The following is a 15,197-nucleotide window of genomic DNA, read 5'->3' on the forward strand; positions in this document are numbered from 1 at the left end:
CCAAGCTTCCTATTCACACACAATTACTAAAACCCGTAATTCCTAAAGATGCACATAAAAAACTTTTAGCCAAACAGGAATATTTTAAACGAAATCACGATAAAAGTGCAAAAAATTTTAACCAAAATTTGAAAACAGGTGATAATGTTCTTATAAAAGACCAGTTTTGGGAAAAAGGACAAGTAGTTGGTAATCATTCCACTCCTAGATCTTTTAATGTAATTAATAATAAGAACAATGTTGTTAGAAGAAACTTTAGCCAACTAAAACCAACTAATACAAAATTTGAAATTAACAACTCATCAAACTGCTCAAATGATCATGATCAAACTCAAAATATGGATCGTTCTTCTGATAACACCGCTGATAATAACTTAGAAACTATTAACAATCAAACCACCTGTGAAATTGATCCTTCAAATGACCCAATTCCTGATTCTAATATTAAACAAAACAACAGTGGTCGGATTGTTAAATTACCGAATAAGTTTAAAGATTATTTTATGTAATCTCATAATAATGTTTTGTTTTAAGTTTGTTTTGATTTGTTTGTTTTAAAAAAAAAAAAAAAAGGAAGATGTTGTATTTATATCAGGGTAGGCATCTGTCATAAGAGATTTTTTAAAATGTAATATTCATTATAAAATGTGTTCTAAGTATTTCTTGTAATTTTTTGTAACAAAATACAACAAGAACCGTAGCTTGGTCTCTAAACTGGCAAAAGGCGTCTTTTTCTTCGCGTCGCTGGTATTTAAACTCGAAATCCCATGTACCTATACGTCTTGAAAATCTCCATGTCCAATCAACTGCATTGGCAACGAAAACTGGCTAATAAACGACCCTTAGTTACCTCACGTATCACATGGAAAAATGAGATAAATGAAATTTAATCTAATCAATTTTAACAAGGAAATGCAATTTGTTATAACAAATAAAACTCCACGAAATGCATTAACATTCAACAGAAAGTAAACAAATACAACCTTGAAAGAACACTCCTATGAACTGAAATGTTCAGTGTTATTTTGTAAATGGACCCAACGACAATAAACAAAAAGTTTAAGTACCATGAAGGATAAAACTAGTTCCACTCCCCCCCCCCCCCCCCCCCCGTACTTTATAGAGGACAGAAAGAAGGGCAAAAAAATTAAATTTTGGGTAGAAACGGTTTCTTCCGTGAGAGATAAAATTAATTTTTTAATCCCTCCCCCCCCCCCCCCCCTGGCCCGTCGCAATTTTAGTGTCGATGAGATCGTCTTTAGAATACCGATGAAGGTAGAACATGTGCTCCCCCCCCCCCCCCCCCCCATTTTCTAAAGTTTAACTTAGCACTACTAAAGGCATGCGTATGCAAAATCTGGGACCAATTGGTTGTCGTATGTAAAACCTATGCACAAAAACAGCATCTCAGGAAATAATTCGGGGGGGGGGGGCTTTTAGACAGCGAGCGAAATTTGATGGCCGTCTGACACACCTTCAAGGTGTATAGGCTACCTACTGCAAAAAATTCCAGGACTCTAGGACCATTCCCCTAGAAGTAGTTCGAAACGGTAGAAGTGGGTGCGGACGGACGGATGGACGGACGGACAAAACGCAAACAATAGCACACTTTTTTAATTCTTAAAAATGCGCTAAAACGTTAACTGTACGATCCTTTTCTTGACGTGTGTTTTCAGATTGATTATAAGAGGTCTCTTCAGGTAAAATTTAAAAAAAAGTGGCCCCCAAGTAAGAAAATGAGCAATCCATTTTTTGACACGTTATTTCAATTTGATCTTATAAGAAGCATCCCACGCTGAAATTTTAGAGCAATTGGTACACAAATAGAAATGTAGGTCTGCCAATCATTTTTTGTTGTGTGTGTACCAACTAGGATACGAGCATGTATCTAAAATGAATGCGAATTATATTGTTACCTATACCTAATGGATGTAATAAGTTCTGGAATAAAATATGTCTCCTATATAATTTCTTAATCTCATATAATTGTGTCTCACTTCTCCTCTATAAGTGATTATCAGATCTCGCAACCCTAGTACCAACAATTTTTCGATGTTCATTTAATTTTGTCCGTCTCTTAAAATTCCAGAAAATTCTGTTGACCAATAAGAAAGTTGAGTTTGCGCATGAGCTATACATTTTTGAACATCTGCGCATAATAAGCAATGACCATCAGAGCTATTTTTCTTTTTTTCATCAACGCATTTAACGGATCCTCTAAATCAAATTGTTTTTTTTATAGTTCAGTTCCAAAATGAGTTTTGGCTAATCGAGAAGCAAATGCAACATATAGATATTTTGGATTTATTAAGCACAATAAACGGCCAAACAATGAAATTTCGATAAATGAAGAAAATTAATTTCTGCTATAGTTAACAGACACAAAAAATTCCCTTCTGTACACCATAACCAATAAATAGCGAAAAAATAGATCCTAAAGATAACAAGTAAAAAGGTTTTCGCCCTAAGGCGAGTAACTTCAGCGCATTTTCCATAAATTGATCAATACTTCCCCAAAGACCATACCTATGTGCGCTATGTTTTTCATTACTAGAGGCATATGTGGTTAAAATTTTAAAGAAATATCTTCATAAATATGGAAGTTGACACTTACTGCGCAGTTGATATTGCGCGTCCTGCGCATGCGCTTATTAATCTGATATTTACAATATGCAATACGTTTGCTTTTACTATAAGCATCTTTGGTTAAAATTTCAAAGAAATATCTCCATAAATAGGAAAGTTGGCAGTGCGCGGTACGCGCATGCGCACACTTCGTTGGAAAATGCGCTAAAAATGACACACCCGAAGTGACGGACGGATGGAAAAAGTGATCCCAATAGCGCATTTTTTTTTGTTTTTTGCGGAAATGCGCCAATAATTTGTGGGACCATAATAGCCCGTCGCTCCAACTGAAGAAAAGAGGGAAATGTTAGACTACTGGAACGTAAACTCGGATAAGGAAAACCGTTTTATTTGCATAAGGAGATGAGTTAGTTAACTTTCCAGTTGCATGTTAGCAGACTACTACTAAATCGGTTCATTTTGCTCACAGTCAATTGATGTAATTAGCCAAGAAAGGCATAGTATGTGACTTTTAACAGGCATTACCATTTTTTTTAGTTAACGAACTGGTTTGGCGAACGCGAAATTATTCAGTGCAGAATTAAGGGCGACGAAAAGCTGTAGATATCCGTTACTTTTATGTAATGAAACAAAATACGTCCGAAGAGCGGAAAGTTATTACTTATGGCGCCATGTGCTCGAGCCCTTGCCAATGCTAAACTTATGGCTCACGGGTTATTTAAATAAAGCAAAAAAGGACAGCGCCGCCAGTGGAATTTCACTTTTATTTGAGGCTTTTTTGTACGACGTCAGTTTGAAGCTAATTAAATGGTAACCCGTTTCCATCTTTTACTCTGATACGTCTATGGCTTAAGATTAATAAAACTCAGTCTTATGTGTGCAAAGTATCTACTGTGATACCTACATTACATTTATAGGTACTTTATGTATAACTGAGACTCGTTTTCCACATTTCACCTACATCATATCCGAAAGGGGTGATTTCCTATTTATAAACAGGTTGTCCATAAATGTAATATCTCAACCAATTTCCTTGTTCTTAGACTCGTTAAAAAGGGTAGAAAGTAGAAACCGCGCACTACCTATATTTCATTTCATATAGGTAAATGATTGCTAATTGGTCCACAAACTAGTGACGCAGGGCTCTAGGACTCACCTTTCGTGAATTCAACTGTACAGTGTACTAAAGTGGGAAGTTGCGAATAAATTCAGTCTTCTGAAACAAATCTCTCCGTCGGACACAATTTTATGTGCACCGGGGCGGAGGGAAAACTAAATCCTAAATTTTTGTTATTGCTCCAAACGTTTGCCTTATGGGAATTCATTGAGAAGAAATAAAAATAAAAGTGATAGCTTTTTAACCGTAATAGAAGTTTCTGGTGATTACGGAACCCAATTTTGAACTAATCCGGTTCCATTCATTCCCACAGTACATCAGCGATCATAGGATATCAACTTAGTAGGATTTTCCTTAGTTTGCGCACACGGCATCGCTGTATCATGACGTCATCACTAAATATGTTTACATAGTATCATGCAATCAATGGAAGAGAATGCTTATAATGGCAGCCATACAGACAGTGCTTCATTGGGGGTAGGACACCCATTACATCTACGACTTCTACGACCAATTACTAAAAAAATTTTTCGATAGTTATTTGTAACAGGTTGTCTATGTCTCGTTCTTTTACTAACAAGGTGGACATTATTATATGGACGTAAAGGAAACATTTTTTTTAATCACTTTAATCGTTTTGTCGTAATAACAACGCCTGCAGTGCTTAGCACGAGAAGTACAGAAGCAATCTTGAGTCTTGACTTACTCCATATTCACTAGCAAAGCCAACGATACTTTCTTGTCGAAACGACGAACAACTGGGAAAGGAAATTGAATAAAAACCCATAATTTTGTGCGTAAGAAAAGGCAACAACAGATTTTTTTCTCCTACTTCTTCTGGTTGATTAAATTAGGGGTGGTTCTTGTTGTGGAATTACATTCATATGCCGCGGCTGCTCGTCGGTCGATCACGCTCTTCTCGCCACGAGGATAAGAGGTAAAGGATTAAATAAAAAGTCAAATATCTTTACTCAAGGTTAACGTTCTTACTTTCATATCGCCTTTACTGTAAGAGAACACATTTTAGTAAATGGGGGGTTGAGACGAAACGATCCTATAATAAGGTAAATGTTAACCCACATTCACTCGCAAAAATATACTTCGCATTGGTAGGAAATATTTAAACTTTATTTATAGTCGCATGTGAAACCAACACAAGGTCGAATGAATCACCGCCACGTACTAAAAGAAAATTACTTCTATCCTAAAGCGAACTGCAATACGTAAATATTTTAAGAATGTCCAGACATGAGTCGAAATTGAATGGGCAATTAGTGTTCACAAAATACCGTCTTAAGGCAACACGGAAGTATGTAGGTAGTTAAAATTGTCTTAGTTTATACTAATAATTCTACAACGGGGTTTACACTACAACGGGGCGATTATGGCACAAGTAGTTGTTAATAAATACCTTGAATGGATGCACTAGGAGTTCTCGATGTGTTTTCGTGGATGTGTTTGAAAGTATACGAACAGGACAAAAATCGATAGGCGTGGCTTGTCGTTGATTCGCTGTGGGACTAGAATTGCCTCCCCATCTGGATTTTGCACGGACCGTTAATAGAACGATTTATTTATTTATTTAACGGAAATACCATTTTTACAAAGAAATACAAAACATAATATCTATAGCAAAATGTAATAACAAGACGAAGTGTGACTATAAATCAAAATTTGGTGGAAATTTTTGAGTGTCTCATGCTCAAACTGTTGCTGCAAACTCTACCAGCCGCTGCTACGGGTGCTATGAAGATTATATTTGGTTCTCTGTATACTTGTCGTTCTTCTATATATCCTCAGGAAGACGATTCGCTCGGTAACGCCCTATTAGGATGTGGGAAATAAACCAACGTAGGTTCCCCGTCTGAGCTGCCCGTGAAAACACTTAACTTTTGAGCACGAATGTACTTGTATGTATACCCTCTCTCCCAGTATCTGTTGTAATTAAGCCTATCTTACTACGACGACACGTTTGCACACCCACGAGCCGCGTGTGGCAGTGGTTGCGCTCACCGATGCTATTCGGGAGGTTGTGGATTCGAATCCCGCTGCCGACTGCTCTGTCTGGGTTTTGTCAGGGAGTTTTCCTCAGACATACGTAGCTTCGCATAATGCTAGCATTATGTTGAAATCTACGAGGCGAAATCTGGAGCAGTACTTTTCCCCTCAGCCCGCTAACTCCGTTCATTCCATTCCCATCCCTAACTTTACCTATCCTTACATTCCCGTTCTTTGACTGAAGAGGCTCTGGCATGTCGGAGGAATAAAACACGATGACCTTTTCCTTTTCTAGAATGTTTTGTTAAGTCAACTTCGGTACGAAATTGATGTATTTACACAACCCTCCTTGCGGGTAGTTTACTATAATGACTCATTCAATTACCTCATTCCATACGTAAAACAGATTGTATGGTCCTGTTTATTTACATGTGAAATGAAATTGCATTTCTAACCGCGAACAAGGAAAATGTCTGTACTGGGAAATTCCGTCACATTCGGGACAAAACCCCCACATATTCCACATAAATACACGAACTAAATTAACAAAGACAACAAAAGAAAAGGAAAATCACGAAATCACGAATTTCAAGATTCTAAGAACGTAATATTTTTTTCCAAAAATATCAACGTGCATCGTTCTAGCTGGTTGTCGAATGTCGCAAAGGGCGCCTAACTTGTTCGCTGATGTTCCCTTTTTCGTCCTGGTAAAAATCAAACCACAGCCGACTGGTAAAGTGGATCACCATTATCTCTTTCTTGTTCAGTACCTAACGAATAATATTAGAAATAAGTTGGTTACTTTTTTTGGTAAACCCGATGGCAGTTTTGGGTTCTACAACTTTTGGGGCAGAATGTCGCAGTAAGGCGAATTTTTTATTGGCTAATGTAGCAAAACGGGATAAAGTAATGAAACCGGTAGCAAACAATTGTCAAGTGTCGCAATGTAAACGTACACTACCACAATTTGGATTGACCGGTAACCTGAAAACATTTTTTGGTTAATACGTTGGCATTACAATGAATTGATGAAGTGGCCAAAAATTAAGGAAAATCCTATCAATATTGCTTGAAAGGACTACTCCGTTTAACTGTAAACAGATGGCAGCTCTAATACCATTTCAGCATCCTATGATTTCTCGAGTTGTAACATCAAACTTGGTTGGGTTCCTGAGAAAGTCACACTCCCGCGTAGTACACTGAGCACCCAAATTATCTTCTACACGGAAATAAATACCGTTTTAGAAGTTAGGGCTGAGCCTATCGAAATCAACCTGGGACACCTAGGATACCGACTATGCAGCTCAGTGGTAGAGCGTTGGGCTACATAGCCGGAGGTCGAGTGTTCGAACCTGAGCTGAGGTGAGAATCATCTGTGACGGAGATGGGAATTTCCTTAGATCATTTTCGAGCATTCGGCTGGCTACTCCGAATTAAGTTTTCCTGCAGTTTTCCTTTCCAGGGCACCTCTAAAAAAGCTAAAAAAGAACTAAAAATCTCCCTTGGGTGCGAACTTATCTAACCCTTATGTTGCAAATCCACGCTACTGAACGGCCGTTCCGCGTTCCCTCGTGTTGATTGTTGAGTGGGGCTCCCTAATATGCTGATTTCCACGCGTAGCCATTTCAGACGGCATACCAACCGAACAAAATAAATTACGTGACAAAGATTAAGGCCAACAAAATGCTAATGTGACCATTTTTTTGCTTTTGAGCGCACTGTGTTATTCGCATAAATTCATCCGAAACCGATATAATTAATCGCCGATCAATAACGTTTGATTGCATCTTAAATTAAGCATGACCAACAAATGATACGAAATACATTAAGCATTTCCGTTCGCGACATTTTATTATCATAATGGATAAACTTGAGGTTGTAGTCGAAGAATAAATTACTACACTTGATGGTGAGGATTTGTATAAATTAGGAGTAAAGCGTAAACATCGAACTTTTGGCAACCGTTATATCGAAATTAGTGCTTGAAAACTACAGAATTTTATTAACTGTAGTCAGTAGATATGTAAAACATTAGTTACAAATAACAAATAAATACAGTCGAGACAAAACAACTAATTCTACATACGTCTAGACAACCTAAGCGAGATGCACAGTTTTGTTTCCCATTGCTTTTACGCGTTAAAATCGTCGCGTATCACTTCACTTGAGCTTTTTGGAGGTATTTTGTCAGCGTACGCTACAACGGATACATTACGTGATAACATTCAGAACGTCACCTACGCAAGATGCTGAATTCCTCTGATCACCACCTTTCCTCTTACTTTCAAGCAAGTTTGCAGCCATGATGGACCATTGTGAGAATACACAGAAATAGACTCAACAGCAATTAAGAGTTGTAGCAATTGTATACTTGTACTAAATACAATTAACTTTCTACTTCCATTAAAATTTAATCTTAAAGAAAACTGATCATTATTTTGATACAAATCAAAAAAGATTACGGTACTATAATTAAAGTGTTTTCGAAAATTAATATTTTCCTTAGGGTAAAATGACCCCTTACAGCGGAACAGTACAGAAATGGAAAATTCGATCTCTTGGGGAAATACAGTTGAAGTTTTTCTTGAGTTTTTCATATATGGGATTGATCGAGCAATGAACTTTATTATTTATACCGACTGCATTCAAAGTAGTTTCTACTTCGGCGATCTGAGTTATTATTAGAACACTGAAAGTGTCAAACGAGCTCAAGGGCAAACTTCTAAATTGGTTAATTTTTCGCTTTCCAATTAGTTTTTCATTAATCGAAATGCGACTTTAACTATGATTGATTCACCGTAAACGTGCGTGTAAATGTATAAATTTGTGTCAATTCCCACTACTGATTTACGTGTATGCGTATTTCACGTTTTGAAAGGTGGGGGAGAAACCCTTTTACACACGCAACTAACATAGATTCACCTTGAAGTCTCAGCGAAGAATCCTTCCCTCCCACCCAATTTTTACTGTATTTATGTACACGCCGAATTAAAAACCCGAAACAAAACGAAAACCAAGCGTCAACCCTGTTTTTTACGCGTGTGAAGGTATAGTAGAGAGTGCGTCTCTCATGCTCCGTCAGAGCGGTTTTCAGAACCGGCAACACTGTGCCGTTTTGACACTTATCTGCTTGTACACTCGTTTATTAGCTTAACGCGCCTCATTCTTTCGCATATTAGGTTCGCCCTCCTTTGTTATGAATCTGTACACGTATAAAATTTCCTTTACCGGCAATTTTGTAAAATTTGAAACCAGAATTTTTAAGCCTAAAGGAATAACTGTCGTTTATGAGATGGGGTATAGAAGGAGCACTTCTGAAACCGAATAGCATTTTAAATGCAATCAGAAAAGGTACAATGAACTATATTATATTATTTTATTAATTATATTATATTATATTATATTATATTATATTATATTATATCAGTTCAAGGTTATGGGTTGGCGATTGATATTCAATTGTTACTAAAATTTTGGATTGATTTTGTTTTGGCTAAGTTGAACAGCTATCCTCTTAGTGTTCTTTAATTGAAATTGTAATTTACCCTTGGCGTTGGTGGTTAGCAACTAAAGGAGCACTGTAGGCTATAGGTAGGTAATGCCGCCATCTTGAAGAAAAACGAATAAATATCTCGATATAATGTTACCATTATTTATTGAATTCTGTCTAATTCTGTCGAGATCAACAGATTTTACAGGAAACCATTTTTTCTGGATTTCAGTCCCCTTTTGGGGGAGACATTGAACTTCTGCAACACTATTTGAACGATGTTGAACTAAGTGCGCCAAGTCGTAGTGTGACGGGATCTGGCAGAGTCAAGGGTAATAGTTTAGCACCTGTAGAAGAAAGTGGCGTATCCAAATTCCTCAAAAGCACTTCAGTTGTCCCGTTACAGTGTTCCAGTATCTTCATTCTCTGGTAATTTAGCCGCCTCCAACTAAAAGTACAATTATTTGCAGAATTGATACTTTTACTAACGTACTTGCTAATTACTCCTATAATATAGAAACTGTGTATTGTAAGTTCAGGAAATTAATTCAAGGCCGTTGCTCTTCTTTTGAGGCCGCGGTCAAACGTGACATTCTTTTATGGCTTTTGTATTTACACTTCCGTTCCTTAATCAAGTTGCTTAAAGACGTCACCTCTGCCATTTATGGTCACCATATGTCTAAGCACGAGGTCGGAAACTGTTACCATTTTGTGAGATGGCAGCCGAAAGCTTCCCATCTTTATTTTATTTAAAAAATTTGTATAAGGTACCACCTTATCATCCACCATCTTCGCCATTGATCTTTTGTGGCAAATACCTACTAATTTTGCCGTCCTTCGGCTCTGGTATAATGAAGTTTTTCTGGTGATTGCTATCACAGTTTTGTCTTCTACAGATCGCTCCTGGCACCACTTGTTTCTAAGGTACTTGATTTATGTTTTCTGTGTTCTCATGTTCCTCTTGATTTTTTTTATACAATTTTGATAAATAAGAGTAGATACAATCATTTGATTTTGTATATTGTTGTGTAAAGTACATGGGGGTGTCGTTTCTCTAAGTTAAAACAATCCCGGAGATGAGAGCGAGCCACCATGTAGTGAAAAAGAGTACGCGTTGTTAACGTAATTTCGGTTTAAGTATTGAAAATAGCAGTCGATGTCCCGAATTATTACATTATTATTTCATAGGATCTGGGGAATTTGATTTCAAAACACGGAATTTGAAAATTTTTTTGAATTGTCATTTTAAAGGTAGTTATTTATTGTAAATTTAGTTAGTAATTGTTTAATTCTTTTTCTTGTATTTAGTTTGTATGATAAGTTTAAAACGCGTAAATAAGGGAACATGTAATCGTAATGTTTAATCTGGTTAGGTATGACTGTGCGAGTAAAAAGGTGTCAGCGGACAGAAATTAATTGGTTTTGCGATAAACAACGCTACGTGTAAAATGAGCAATGCAGGTGTCTAGAGTTCAGACTATGGTGGCGGAACGACGAGTGTGACCGAGGAACAACGATTTGGAGTTTATGAGTGGAGGTGGTTTTTCCTATAAATAGGAAAAACGAAAAATAAACGCGACCGTGGAAAAATGGAAAATGAAAAAGAATCTAAATGGTGTAATTTGAGCTAGCGAGGTAGGTGTCTGTTGGGTGGTATTTTAAGATTTGCGATCTGTGAAATATTGGTTTTCTTGGAAATATTTGCATTTCTAGGGGGTCAATCTAATATTTTACCAAATAAAGGTTTTGGTTCTAAAAAGTTGTAAAATCACTACATATTTTTCTTTTTAACGTCACTTGTGCGCATGCGTAAACTACATTTTTAAGCGCTTGCGCAGCGAAGTAATCTCAAATTTAATGTTTCTCTTTTAACAGAGGCCCAACCCCGAATATTTCCGCCCCTATCCTCGCCCCTATCCATGCACAAACAAGCGGAAGGAGGTCGTTTTTTGGCTTGATTAATTAAATAACAATTTGATACGTAAAAAGTGATTTCAAAACTGTTCATTTTTAACTTTGTAGTATCTCATGAAGACTGGAGGTTGCAGAATTTATTACTTGACTAATGAGAAATTTATTTTAATTTAAAACGTTAATTATATCGTTCGATGAAATTTCAGAAATCAGACACAGTTTGGGATTACAGATCGATAAAATGATTAATATTTGAGACGAGCTTAATTACCTCGAACTGTTTACATTTACACTTTGTTATAAAATGTAGGTAGGTATTACGGCGTGCAAATTACTTTTACCGTTGGGACATGTCTAAAGACGTCTCTTTTCCCACATACTCGAGGCGCCCGCCAATACCTTGAAAAGTTCCGGTGCCTACACGTAAAGGCGCCGATAATTACACCTGTAATTATTAATCCATTCCTTTTTGTTTCAGGGCATCCTATATAAAATCAAGATTCGCGTTTGCCGCCTTCTTCGCTCATCTGCAGCAGCATCCTCGAGAGTGTCTGTGCGCGGCGCGTTTCGTGAACGATGTGATCGTGGCGGCGCGGCGTTAAAATTACCAAATAAATGAGTAAGGAACAGCAATGTTAAAAGACTGTGAGAACATCGAACGTAGTGGAGAATCCCCTTGCTCAAATCACATTGGCGGTTCCGCTGAAGCGGTGGCGTGCGCGGGGTGCGGAACCCGAATTCACGATAGATACTACCTTTTAGCTGTTGACAGACAATGGCACGGGCACTGCCTTAAATGTTGCGAATGCAAATTACCATTGGACTCTGAACTTACCTGTTTTGCAAGGCAGGGAAATATTTATTGTAAGGAGGATTATTACAGGTAGGTTGCTTTATTGCTTTTTGTTTATTGTTACACGATTTTATTTTGTTTTTTTTATAAATTTTAAAACGTAGAATTTTAGTTGGTGCTGGACCCGTGTTTCCATTTACACCCACTCGCTTAAGGCTGGGAAGTAATGGTTTTAAAATGTATCTTCTTTCGCGCTAAATAACTTTCAAAAAATATATTATATAAATATACAGGGTTTTCATTCCAAAGCGATTCACCGATTTTTATTTGTATAATACTTATTGACAAAAAATCACCAACTGCAAAAAACACGCCGAAGGAGTTCAATGGAAACAGAGTCGTTAAATCCCAAAAAGACACAAAACCTTCCCCATACTAATTTAATAGGCAAATTATAAAAGCAGCGACTAGTTTTGACCAACGGTCATCTTCTGGCTTAAGGAAATTACAGAATAAAACATTTTAAAATTTTATTACTTATTATATATTTTATTCTGTAATTTCCTTACGCCAGAAGATGACCGTTGACCAAAACTAGTCGCTGCTTTTATAGTTTGTCTTATATATCTCCGATTCATTCAATGAAAGCTTTACTCTAATACCCCAGCTATCCCAACTGTTATAATATCCCCCCACCCCTCATCTAGAGAAAGCTCAGCGATAAAATTATTTTTCCAAAAATATACACCAAATCATTTCGATAGTCTGGTTATAAATGAACAAGTAGATAAAATGCCCATCTTTCCTGGCGTGCCTAATAACTGAGTATTGCACATTTAAGGTTTTGATTGAATATAGTTAATTTTAAAAAAGGGAAAAATCCAGCGCATTCGAGTCGGGAGACCGTGGTGAGTGTGGTGACCATTCTATGGCACCCCCTCTGCCAATATATTAAAGCTGTCAGGGCATAATGTGGCAGACCCCCGTCTTGCTGAAATTGCAAATTTTCTTCGTCTAGCAGCATGATCCCATTGTCGTCTACTTCAGTCTCCAAAGATTGTGTGATCAAAAGACCAATTCTATCAATAGGAATATCGACCCAATAATTTGACTCCCCAGAAGAAGAAGAAAATACACGCAATACAAAACGGCTTCAAATTTGCCCAAAGCCTTCAGGAAACCACAGTTTCCTCAGTAATTTTGTTAAAACTTCAATCAACTGCAAATTACGATAATTTTTCTTAAACACGTTCAAACATAAGTAAATAATTATCGCTGGACCTCGTAAACAGTGTGTCCTTTTAGATAACGCTGTTGATAAAAAATAAGCTCAAAACGGCGCCCTTATAACAATGATGCAAACAATTAACTGATGGAGTTGTAAATTCGAAATGGCAAATTTTACACGTTAAATTTCTAATAATGTCTATTCAACTCCAAAGAGCTATAACCTCTATATGGTTACGAAATTCCCAAACAAAATTCAATCACCTTATTTCACTAGCGACGTTAAGTAACTATTCTGGCGCGTTTAATCAAGTTGCCCTTGGTTGAAACACGCTTGTTTTAATTAAATGTTTATTATTATTATTGTACTTGGGGATGATCTCAGTGGGTTCCTGCTCGGTTTCCTACCTTTTGGTTTATTGTTCTCCCCGGTGTTGTCTACCCTTCAAGAATAGCTGTATCTTTTATTTAACAAAGTCCAAGATTTTGTTAGGGCGAACCTTTGTTACTCTTACCTTACTGTCTTTAACAGTTTTGTTGGACTATTTTAGTTGAGGGTTTTATCTTTAGAGATCTCGTCAAAGATGAGCGAGTGCCCAACCCGGCATGATCCCTCCTGACCAATGACTCTCAGCCTGTATGCCGCGTATTTATTTATTTATTATCCCTCTCTTGTTCTGGGACTTCAACAGGGTTACGCCCAATTACATAGTGATCCGCATAATGCTTTTTAGAGGTGCCTCTGCAGAAGGTCTTAAGTTGTTCTTTAGAGAGGAGTTTGAAAGTCACCCTGGTGAAGACCACGTAGGGTCGACGGTTGCATGTGACTCCCATTTTATCCCAGGGAGTTTGGTCTAGAAGGACAACCAGAGTTTGTCCCTTGGGGTCCTCCTTTCTGTCCACCACAGGCCAATCGCTGGTTCTAACTCCAGCGTTTTGGATTTCGATCCTTTTCAACGTATTCTCCGGTTTCCGGGGATCCAGACGTGTGTTCTTACTGGTTTTTGGAGGTTCTTCGGTTCAAAGAATCGAAGTTTCGCCCCCTCCCACGGAGCTACTCTCCGACCTTAACCAGTCCACCGATACCTGATATGCGCATGTGATCAACAGCACTCCTCCTCGGTGACGACACTCCGCGAAATTGGGCGCCACCGTCCCAATGGACAAAGCGCCGACACTGTCGTGGATCCAGGCTTTGATTCGCCCCGCCTCCTCTTTCGAAAGCGATCCCTTCGGATCTTCATGGACAAAAGCCATGCTGAAGCTAAAAGTTCTGGTACCCTTTGCGGTACCAGTTTTTGCCTTTTTCAAGGTACTTCCCTTGGGAGTGCTACCATCAGACCGATGTAGCTTTTGCGTCCTTATCTTTAGTACAACCTTGCTACCTACTTCAGCAGATGGGAGATCAGGTTGCGTAGAGTCCCCGGGTTCTTACCTCGTTTTTTAGCTTCCGGCCCGCTGTCCAGGAGAGTTTTTAGATCCTTCAGTACCAGGTGATTCGAGAGTAGTTTATTGTTTTCATTTTGCCAGGTCCATATAAGTCCCACGAAAAAGGGGGAAAGAAGTGACCACACGTGCGGTGCCCCCTGCACACGTGTAAGGCGACTCGAACTCGATCCGGCCCTCTGACCATTGGGATTTAGGTTATTTGCTGAGGTTGTCTCCTCTGGATCCAGCCAAGACCCCTCCCCTCCCGCACCATTAACCATTAACCCCCCCAGGTTAGTGCGCGGTATATCGACATGGTCGACGGACATGAGCACGTGTTGGCGCCGTTTAACCCGTGCAAGCTCTTGACCACGACACGACAGCCGAGCGGGGTAGTTGATCCACTTTGGTTGCTACGAGTCACTGTTTTATAAGCGATGCCTTATTCCTGCGTCACTTAAGCTCATTCGATTAGATCGTTCTGGTAGGGTTACCCCTCATAAATGTTACTGAGACTTAACTCGTTTGTAAGTACTACTTAATCTAACTGATAATTGCGAAATTAATGCCCCCGCGACCAAAAGACCGAATCCGTCTGCAAAACTTTTCCGTGTTAATTCTACTCAAAGCAAATTTCTTCAATC

At 38.2% G+C, this 15,197-nt stretch overlaps 1 protein-coding gene across 1 annotated transcript in view; it reads left to right on the forward strand.

Annotated features, from left to right (window-relative positions):
* The window catches only part of LOC116174913 (LIM/homeobox protein Lhx9-like), a 44,071-nt gene that overhangs the window by 9,412 nt on the left and 19,462 nt on the right, over positions 1-15,197 (forward strand). Inside the window, exon 2 of the mRNA XM_031492941.1 lies at positions 11,584-11,988. Within this exon, the coding sequence (XP_031348801.1) occupies positions 11,738-11,988 (251 nt within the window). The 5' untranslated portion in view covers positions 11,584-11,737. The remainder of the gene's footprint in view (positions 1-11,583; positions 11,989-15,197) is intronic.

The sequence above is a fragment of the Photinus pyralis genome, unplaced genomic scaffold (genome assembly GCF_008802855.1).
Source record: "Photinus pyralis isolate 1611_PpyrPB1 unplaced genomic scaffold, Ppyr1.3 Ppyr1.4_LG6, whole genome shotgun sequence".
Lineage (NCBI taxonomy): Eukaryota > Metazoa > Arthropoda > Insecta > Coleoptera > Lampyridae > Photinus > Photinus pyralis.